Source organism: Neltuma alba, unplaced genomic scaffold, assembly GCF_004799145.2.
Source record: "Neltuma alba isolate B1F8T4 unplaced genomic scaffold, ASM479914v2 tig00011267_pilon, whole genome shotgun sequence".
Lineage (NCBI taxonomy): Eukaryota > Viridiplantae > Streptophyta > Magnoliopsida > Fabales > Fabaceae > Neltuma > Neltuma alba.
Window position 1 is genome coordinate 202,520 of NW_021635978.1, and position 10,806 is coordinate 213,325.

At 37.5% G+C, this 10,806-nt stretch overlaps 1 protein-coding gene across 2 annotated transcripts; it reads right to left on the reverse strand.

Moving 5' to 3' along the window:
• Positions 1-404: 404 nt before the first annotated feature.
• On the reverse strand, positions 405-3,193 carry LOC114763245 (protein EMSY-LIKE 1-like). Of its 2 annotated transcripts, XM_028952868.1 has the most exons (8): positions 2,843-3,193; positions 2,636-2,745; positions 2,410-2,530; positions 1,968-2,195; positions 1,662-1,730; positions 881-1,126; positions 721-789; positions 405-640 (listed from the first exon to the last, which is right to left on the reverse strand). In XM_028952868.1, exons 1-8 carry the CDS (start codon positions 2,927-2,929, stop codon positions 566-568), a joined length of 1,005 nt encoding a protein of 334 aa, XP_028808701.1. In that variant the 5' UTR covers positions 2,930-3,193; the 3' UTR covers positions 405-565. The 2 variants fall into 2 exon arrangements, with proteins under 2 accessions (XP_028808701.1, XP_028808702.1); XM_028952869.1 differs by lacking the exon at positions 1,662-1,730 and having other exon boundaries at positions 405-789.
• Between the last annotated feature and the right edge of the window lie 7,613 nt (positions 3,194-10,806).

The following is a 10,806-nucleotide window of genomic DNA, read 5'->3' on the forward strand; positions in this document are numbered from 1 at the left end:
CCTATATCCGTAAACAAATCAAATTTACAGTTGCATAAAGACTTGAAAATTTGATGTTGCCCTCTATACACGTGAATTCTTCGTGTTCTTGGTAGCCACTGGGACACCAAAATTGAGTCAGAACTCACATGCATCAGGTGGCCGATTGTTTCGTGGGCGATATATGAGCTTGGCTTGATCCTTCCCAGGGCATCACTTGCCTCACAATTTGACTTCACAAGAGCTTGAAGGTTCGTGGACATTTTTCTCAACATGCAGCTCCCGTGCTCTCATCCCCTATCCATTAGTTGCCGAGTAGGGGTGTTCTCCATCTGCAAATAAAGCACATAGGATATAAGTATAACGTAAAAGCACAGGGATGCTCCTCGTCTGCCACTTTTATAAGGTACTTCCCATTATCAGATATGCACTCGAATCAGAGCGTCCACACATGATTTTCCAAACATTCCCTCCCCCCTTTCTAGGTTCTTAGCTAAATGATAAAGTTACCAAAGTATTTTGTTATGGCAGTACAATAAATTTCTGATTTTCTCCCCCAGAAGGAGCAGCAACATAATGAAGCCATCTATATATCACCACTTTCACCATCAGATGCATCTGCTAGCTTTGCAATTGCGTCCACAAGGGCTTGTTCATGCTCCTGCACAGGCAACAATCAGGAGTGAATACTAACATGGGAACAAGTTCTGAATTGAACTTCAAAGTGGTCAGCAACAGTACTTTCAGCATTTCCTTTGCCCTCTCCAGTTCCGTAGGATCTGGGTCACTCTCAGCTATAACCCTCTCCACCTGTTAAAGCAACATCAATTTTTTTAAACAAAAAAGAAATGTTTTAATAAATTTCTTGATATGAATGAAATTGCTTGAAAATGAAATATACCTCCTCAACCAGTAAATCTGTGTCCGGCAATTCAACATCATCTAAAACTCTGTTTCCAATAACATCCTGTGGTGGGAGAAACTCTTTTCCGGGATGAACCCTAGGATGTCCTCTCCCTCTTCCAGCAGCCACAGTATTACCACAACGGCTATGGTATTTCTTGACTCCACGACCTTGCCCACTATGCCTGCCTCTATGGGTCATGGCTGGATCTTGATCTTCCCATTGTATATCCTCAGGTGAGATCTGTAATATAGTATAAACATCATTAAATATAAAAGATCATCATTTTGGACCATATCAGATGCATACTAAGTTATTTTAATTTATGAAGCAACTTTGTTATTTTATTCAATCAGGACCAACTACTAACTAAACAGAAAACATGATTTATTCTGCATAAAGAGCTATCTCGCATAAGTGATGAAAATGAAGATATAGTCGTATCTTATTCATTTGCTTAGTTAATACAAGCATTGAATGAACACTCGATGATTGTTCTTGGGCTTCAAGGGAGCATATCACCAGATGCAATGATCAATGCCGTCGCTACCTTTTATTACAAGTAGCAAGATTGATTAGCCCTCCTCTGTTTCAAAAAATGTGGGGGTACGCGCACTGTATGTAAAGTTTTCTTTTTCTTTTTCTCTCATTGTTTTGCCATCCACTGTATATAAAATTTGATATTATCAGTTTTGCTAATATATTTCTCAACTTTGCATCACCTAAGGTTACGGCTAAAGAGTAGATTAGTGACAGTTGTGCCATATGTAGGAAATACCTCTTTGAGGTCAACCCATTCCCAAGTCTCATTTGCTGTATTAATATCATAAACCAGAGCATGTCGACCCTGCAAATCATGGATGTTCAGAAAGGATAACTAAAACTGTCAAAGAAATACACACAGATGTCGGAATATTAAGTTTCCAGTGACATTTTCCCTTCTACTTCAGGACTAGCCTTTGGACCCTGACATCATATGTCAGACTCCAAAATCTGGATAACTAGTTAAGGTAGGCATAGGAAGTATATGTAAGGTATATGTACGCAATCAAGAATTTTGACAGCCATAGGGACCCAAACACACCTCGGCAGCATTATAGTCTGTTATGACAGCCTCATAAAAGTGATTGTCTTCAGGCCATCTAGTCCAAACCTTCTTTCCAATGTATGGATCAAAAGTTGCCACTTCAGCAGGTGCATTAGATGCAAGGACACTAGAAGAACTGCGATTAATGAAGTGCCTACCTCCAGCAGACCCTGAAGAAGGATAATGCATAGACTTCACCAAAGGCAAGCTAGGAAATGATTGACCCTGCTTCCAAAAATTGAAGATTAAAATCAAATTTGGCTCAATGCATGATTTTTCTCTATTCTTTAAAAAATTTGAATAGTTGTGCCAGGATCATGCTTTTTAACTCTTGCTCAAAGCAACTCCTTAACTTGCAGCTTAAAATGATAACTGCGCTGCATGGAGCTACAGATACTGCTTTCAAAGCTCATATAGCATAACATACAGAAGAAGATACCGATTGGGACGTCTTCTGTTTCTTATGGGAAGCTGAAACTGTTGGACTGGGTAAAAAGTCATAAACAGGTAGAGAATTGCTGCGCCTTGCAGGTTGATAACAACCAGTTTGTCTCCATTCCCTGTTTACAATCTCCATAATGTAAAATTGAGAAGAAAAAAAGACGGAAGCAGCAAAATTCTATCTGATTTTGGCCGCAAATCACAACTGTTGGAAGATGATATACCGTATGCGCCGGATAATTTCATCAGCATTAACCCTTGTGAGAAGCTCTCTGTGCTCATCATCTGAAACTCTCAATTCTTTTCTAAGCTCAGTTATCAAGCCTTCTTTCTCCTGATGAATTTTCATAAAATAGGGGAGATGAACCTTTTACAGGAGGAAAACACAGACAACATAAACAGCGTGGAAGGAAATGAAGATGTATATATACCCAAGTAAGAGCATCGGACTGAGCTTTAAAAGCACGTAGGACAGAAGAGTATGCTTCCTGCTCGAGCTGGTGAATCTGAGCTTCCATGTCACTGTGAATTTCGGGATGTTGAGAGAACCTACAGATTTTCCACTTTCTGGAATGTTGCTACCTCTCAGATTTCTATTTTGATTTGAGGCAGGAAAATCATCATCAGCGCCTTAAATTGATGGACCAGAAAATTCATACAAAGGCAACATATATGGTATGAATGAGAATTTCTAAAATATCTCAACATGTATTAATGCACACTTTGAACGTAGAAATGCTTTTACAAGTGACCACCGATCAACACTATTCCTTCAATAGACAAACAAGGGACACTTTAATCTTCTATACTATGTTCGTTGTCGTTGTCACGCACAGTCGATGATCTTTCCCTCTCTTTCTCATTTCTCTCTCTTTTGGAACTCTTAAGTTCGTATAAATTTTTGTACCTGGATTTCAATATTATGGCCAAGCCTAAAGTCCTTTAAACATATGAACCAAGCGACAAGTCTAATCAAAATACACTGCGAAAAAATAAAAGCAGGCTCCTGCTGCTCCAATTACTCACACCAAGTCTACTAGACAAGGAAAAGGAGGGGATCAAACTTCATAAAATCTAAGTTTTTCATGCATGGTATGTGCCCCTAAATTGGATTTCAGGAAATATGGTGTTTACGAATTGATGCTGCATGCACACGCTTAGCAATTGAAGGATTCCTATGTAAGCCATCGTTCAGTCTTTGACCACATACCAACCTTCTCAGACCTGGCACGCTTCATACCACATAAAAAATGACCCTAGAAAGAAATTTTCCCACGTAATTTGTGCTACTGGGGTCCATTTGCACCTATGTATAAGCTTAAGCTACATTACCAATGGAAGGATTCCATTTACAATTATAAAATCAGATTCATGTAGAACTGACGTGTTGATCAGTTTGTGACCAACTAAATCTAACAATACGAGCTAGAAGTCGGCCATCCATCACTAGAAGTTCCGAAACATTTAAATTTCAAGATAACTTGACAATTGACAACCTTGGAGATATCCTAGATCCCGAACTGTTTCCAAAAAGTTTCGACAAGCATTGCCACGAAAGAAGGCACCTCGTCCAACAACACAAATCGAATCAACCGAGTCAATTCAATAACCGCACAACAAATCAAGACAAAGCATTTCACCATATTTAGGACGGTTCTAACAAACGACTGGAGAGCGAAAAACTGCGTGTGGATATGGTACGAGGAACTCTCACCGCTACCGTGGGAAAGTTGATAATCCACGAAAAAGAAGCGCAATGTGAGCAAATAGGGATCGAGGCGAAGACAACGACGAGGTAGAAGGTTGTTGGTCGTAGGGAACAAAAAAGGAGTGGGACAGAAAGAGAGGAGCAGCAGGGGAAGTGGACAGGAAAGTGCGAGTTAGGGAGTGTGAGAGGAACATGTTGGGAGCGAAAGATGGCATTTTATAAGTGTTAATGAATCGCCGTCGTGTGTTGCTTCCCTTGTCTCTCGTAACCGCCTGTTGACCGCCACTGCTCCTTCCTCTACTTCAAACACTGGCCACGTCAACCCTGCAAAATGCATAAACTCATCTAAATGCCCTTTTTTTTTTGGCTATTTAGTATTAACACCCGTGTCGAATATAAAACTTATGAATCATCCCGCTAATAGGATAAGAAAACGTTGCATGGGGGGGGGGGGAATAATTCACATTCATTTCTCACTTGAGATACAAAATTGTGATCTTCCTGCCTCTTATTCTGAACAATATACCAGTATTGATATACTTCAACCTTTGATTAATAAATGGATAGCCCAAGGTTATACACATCTCCGTATTGGTGCTGTACATCTCATTCTCACACTCCATGGGACAAAGTTCAGAACCATGCTCTTGACTTTCATTTTCCAAATTCCACTAAAGATGCTCTTTATGTGGTTTTCTGATAGAGTGATTATACCTCTATCATCCAGATTCCCTGACAGATCCCAAATCCTAGATCTAATATTCAAAGCTGAGAATCCTAATGTGGCCCGTTGATGAGTTGAGAGTGAGTAGCCTTACCTAAGTTATGCTTGAATATAAATTCTAGAGTTTATAGTTTTCCTTGATTTAATCAGGTACTCAATTGTGTTAGAAATAATCTAGACTGATTCATTTTAAGCTAAAAATAATTGTATTATCTTGTTGCCAATCGTTATCCCAAATAATATTGTACTGAATAATAAATTGACAAAATAATAATTTGAATAAATGTTGGCAAAAAAATTGAATAAATAAGACATGTCATTTCATATTAAAAAAAAAAGAGTAAATAAGACATGTAAATGTATTACTACATCCAATCCCAATTATAAGATCTTGTTTGTAGATTACAAACGAAATCTTATAATTAAAACAGGAGATAGTATTTTAGGTTCGATATAAAGAATCTGGGGGTTGAAATAAGGTTACTTATTTATTTTTCTAACAATGCTGCAAGGTGACAAATTAAGGGCTTGTTTGTTTTTGTTCTTTGTTTTCTCGTTCTCAAAACAATTTTATAAAATCACTTTCTAGAACAAGTTTTGAGAACTAAAAACAAAAGAATTTGTTTGGATAATAATTTTAAAAAAAACATGTTTAAAAAAAACCATAAAAACCACACTTGATAGATAATAGTTGTCATTGGTAATAATAAGTAGTGGATAGTAGGTGAGAAGAGAAAAAAAATTTTAAAAACTTTTCAAAACAAAAAATAAAAAACATAAAAACAGAAACAGAAAAAATATAAAAATTGTTTTGGTTGTTTTGTTTTTAAAAATATGTTATTGCTTTTTGTTTTTTAAAACAATTAAATAAAAATAACTTACCAAACAAGTTTTTTTATTTTTTATTTTTAAAAATAAAAAATTATTTTTAAAACAAAAAACCAAACAAACCCTATATTTCATGTGAGGAATTTTGGGGGTTAAAGTTAGAGGGAGTGGTGTGGCCTCGTTTGGTGGGAGCTGGTCGGAACTTGAACAAAAGCGAGCAGCCCGAAATCAGGAAGAAACGCAGCCTGACTATTTTAGGCCTGACAGATAAATGGGCCTGCGCTCAATCATGGACATTCTAATACATGTGGGTCTTCAAGCCCATGTCATTCTTATGCGAGGCTTCTCTCGTTTTGGTCATCTCCTGCTGCTGACTTTTCTAATGTCAGTTTTTGTTAGCTGCCATTGGTGAGTCCATCAAGAATATGTTACTCCTCCGATCCTTAATAGAAGACCCATTTAATTAATTTGATTAGATTAAGGAAGTTAGGTAAATTAGTTAATTATAACAAAAGTGACACAGTTTTTCTAAAATACCATAATCATCTTTTTTAATACCCTCTCTCCCTCTTCTACTTGATTATAGTTGAGGGAGTATCTATAAGGGTAATTTAGAGAAAAATAATAAATATGAGAAATGGGTCTTATATTTAGGACCAAAACCAACTCAAGAGTTGAGTCCTATATTAAGGACCAGATGAGTACCTTTGAACTGTCCAGATCATCTTTTGTTCTTACTCTATTTCAAAAGGGCATACTTGTGTTGAAGCCAAAAAAGGTCACACCTGTATTGATGTTATTTGTGTATATCTCTTTGATTGATGAAAACTTTGTATTGATATGTTGATTGTAATATGTTTCTCTAACAGACCCAAGAAAAAATCCTCATGCTTAGACTTCGGGCTGAATTCTCACGTATATGGAAGATCCATTAACCTCTGTTTCATCTCGAAGAAGTAACTCTATCTTCACGAAGGATATGGACGACGTTGTTAATCTTGGCAATTGCGTCAATTTTTTCCCGCGAGTTAGTGCATTTGCCTGGCAGCTAGCAGCAACCGAAGCCACAGATGCGGACACTAATTGCTTAACATAAGATGAAGATCACACGATACACTTGCCTATATATCACCTCTCGTGCTTAATTCAAGAACTGGTTGACAAATTTAACTATCAAAGAAATTAGTTATATAATATTTCGAAGAAACATAGGCTGCCCAATGATCGCTACAACGGGAATCATGGTATAAGCTGTCATGAATGAAAGTTGGTCCAAGAACTGCCCGTTACTCTGACTAGCCAATCATCAACCGTATCTGCATGTTTTGTCTCCTCTTGGTCATTGACTACTGACTAATCAAACTAAGAGCTTTGCGATTGCATACAATAGGAAAGAATTCAAATCCTGGTGGGGAAATTCTCATGCGGATACGTATGAAGTATCGTCTTGTTCTGCGCTTGAAATGTATTAGCCATCACTCGAACTATCATCTCACCTGGCCACCCGGGTTGGTCTGATCGAGGTGGTAAACCTATGGATCACTCAAGAGAATGCCTTATTGCCAATACGATCTGAACTCTGAAGCGAGGGTCAAAGTTCCAAGTCATAAGTATCCGCTAAAGTATGGAGTGTCCTGATACTATAATGATCTCCGACATGGCTAGTGGGGCCATGTCATGTGAGGTCTGGAATAAAAATCTTCGATCCCATCTTGGAACCTCGGGAAAACAAGAAGAATCTTGACTACGAAGAAAAGAGGGAATAAACTTACTTTCCATGTTTGAATCTTCACGGGGCTACAGTTTTTCCATGCAACTATCACAGTCTTGTGCATTAGACTGGGTCTATAAAATAAGTAGTCGTAAAGTTTATTAAAGCAGTCATGTCATAATCATTAGAAGTTTAAAACACATGTAGGTCTATTCCCCAAGGCAACGGAATATAGGACATACCTTTTTAACTGAAATACTGGGTTTTCACATGTTCCCACGGGAAATGTGGAAGCAAAGGCCCATCTAAGATGAAGTAAAAAGAAAAAGACAATCAAAAAGTGGTGGAAGCCGACAAAATAGAAAGGATCTGGTGTGCTCGAGAAGGTTACTATTTCTGAGTAAAATGTGAGTTAGCCCAGCAATAATGCACAAATGGTCCTGGATAAACTAACTAAATTAATAAAAGTGACAAAACCATGGCTTTGATTGACAATATTGTGAACATGGATTTGGAAAGTGGCTGTTTTAGTTTCACGTGCTGCTCACTTTGATTGTTCACAGTTTAATCACTATTTGAACATTGTCACAAACACAACACAGTCAGAGACAGTGTTAGTCAATTATGTGTCACATGATGAGTTGCTTCCAGCTTCCAACATAGTAAACAATGGGGGGGGTATATAGAAATATTTTTGTGTATTCTTATCAACATTCACTTGATCTCATAACGTAAACCTAACACCGTTGATTAACGGAATGGTCCCAAGCATTCAACGTGCGTGTTTGCTTTCCAAGCAGTTCCCGTCTTTCTATAATATGCTATATAATAATTTATGGCGAGCCACGTGAAAAGGGCATGTGTGTTTTTCATATATAGCCGATCCAACTCTTCAAACCAGAGCCCTCTTCATCTTAAACTGTTTCGTTTCTGAATGAGACTATGCTCATGAAGATCATCAGTGGCAGAATTGTGGGTGTTGTCTTGACCTTGGTTCTGGTTCACTTTCTTTTTTTCTCTCCGTTCTGCTGTCGCCATGAACAGAGCTTCACAAGAGAAACAAGTCTTTCGAGGAAGTTGCTGTCATCATCCATGTCTTCTGTTTCGACCACTGTTGCGAAATTAAGTGGAAGCAAGAAACAGAACAAAAGAGCTTCAGAGCAGAGTTTAAGGAAAGCACCGGCAAGCGTCCCAAATCCTACTCAGAACAAGTAGGAAGATCGGAGAATCATTCTTGAGATAGCACTCAGCACATAGGAGATCGAGTTTCTTTCTGGTCTTGGCTTCCCTCTTGTTCTTCTGCTGAGCTAGTGATCCGTTCCTGTTGTAATGTTTAACAGCAGTGATGTTGGATGGATAGGATGAAGTAGAATGCAGAAATGTACATATATGGTACTGGATAGAATAATTAAGAAATTTGATCCCAAAGGCCCGTCTAAATCTGTACATCAACTTTGATTTTGATAATCAATTTTGCTGCACTTCATTGGTTTCTGCTCTTACTTTAGCATTCTTAGCGTAGAGATTTAGAATGAGATAATTTCTCATCATGAAGAGGTGAAATCATTGAGTGTTGGATCACACACACGCTGCAGCTTGTGTCGTGAAGTGAGGAATGATGGGAGGAGAAGAGACATGGAAGGTGCAGGAATCTGACTTTTAGGTATAAAGAGACTTTACAGCCAAAAGTTGGGGAACTCTTGACGGTGATATGAACATTAGGTGAGGATGGTGGGATCTGGAGATCCATCTTTTTCCTCTTGTCCCATCATCACCAACGTTTTGTGATTATTGCTTCGTACCAGAGGACAAGCTGTGTCTGATGTACTCCCTCCGTTCCTTATTATAAGAAACATTTGATGCTTATGGCATGTTCCTATATATAAGAGACACTTAAAAGTTGTTTCTATTTTTTTTTGTTGATTTCCTATTTTACCTATATTTATTGTCTCCAACTCACACTCTCTCTCCTTTCCACTTCTCTTTCTTTGAATAATTTACCATTGTTCTCTCTCATGCTCTCTCTCCTTATTAATGAGGGTCTTTTTGGGAAAAAAATTATATCTTTTACACATTGATTGTTCTTAACTAATTTTAACTACTTTTTTTATCAACGTAATTCAGTTATTCGTCTCTTATAATAAGAAACGGAGGGAGTATGTTATGTATGTTTCCTTACGCTATCCATAATCTTGATTTAATCTTTTTTTTTTAATTTGTATTTCTGTTGGTATTGAGCCTTTTTAATCTTGATCTCTGCTCGACCAGTTGGACGTGTTAAGGATGTCGTCTGTCGCTAGAGATTTACATATATACTCAAACTTCCCAACTACTATATTTGCAGAAAAATTAATACTATCTTCGATCTTAATTATAAGATCTCATTTGTAACAATGTTTTTTCGTTTTGAATCACAGACTTGTGTGTGTGGTTGTGGGTTTATTTTCCCAATTTTGTCATTGAATTTAACTTTCCATTTCATACCCATGAATTAATAAAAATTACTTCATTAAAGAGCAGAGAAGAGGATCACGCTCAACCTTCTAGAGGAAGAAAACAAATCAGGCATGAACTTACAACAAATCAACTACAATTCTGCACTTTAACAGCTATTTGAATCCCGAATTTCTTCATCTTGCATTGTTTTTATCTTTACTGAGTGACAGCATCCAATATTTACGTAATACCTTCAATTAATAAATTTAACTCCCAGTTAGGGAAACTCAACAACGTGCATGATTTAAATGTTTCTTAAATGGTGTTACTCAAGCCAACTATTATTTTGACCCCCCCAAAAAAAAGCCAACTGCTACTAATATTATTTTGATGCTAATGATTCCACAGAAAAGTAAGGCGGATTTAAAGACTTAGATTGCATTTTGAAGAAATGTTCCTAAGATGCCCAGAACATTGACCCATGGGCTTTATTGCTCCACATGCGGGCCATACAAATTTCAGGTACAAATCATGTAAGCAGAGTTCAAATCTAAAGCGACGAAAGATGGGTCATAGCCCAATTCAAAGTGGGTTCCATTGCTTTCCATAAAGCCTTCCCTTTCATTTTCTTTTTTTTTTTGGGGCTCTTTTTACTTGATAATTTTATTCAAAATGCTGTCTGACAAGAAATTCTATACTATCACACGTTTCTCAGTTTCAATGTTTAGAACGGAGTTTGAAGTTGTAATCACCAATCTAACGGAGCCCATATGTGATAGAAAGCCAGCAACACATACTGAAACACTGACCTTGTTTTTAATATCGACGTAAATATTGCTGATTATGATGTACAAATTCTTCTTCCATATCTCATCCATTCTTAGTTCCCACTTTAGAGAAACCAAATCCAGAATGAAATCCTCAGAGGTTCCACGCATTCCCTTTTATGTTTAAAGGCACTCCATTTATCAGGTAACAAGCAGACCAA

Excerpts from the sequence above, each read along its gene's own strand:
- LOC114763245 (XM_028952868.1), bottom strand. The coding sequence starts at position 2,929 with ATGGAAGCTCAGATTCACCAGCTCGAGCAGGAAGCATACTCTTCTGTC. Across the intron at positions 2,531-2,635 it reads GAAATTATCCGGCGCATACG|GGAATGGAGACAAACTGGTT; the intron begins GTATATCATCTT and ends GATTGTAAACAG. Across the intron at positions 2,196-2,409 it reads AACAGAAGACGTCCCAATCG|GGTCAATCATTTCCTAGCTT; the intron begins GTATCTTCTTCT and ends TTTTGGAAGCAG.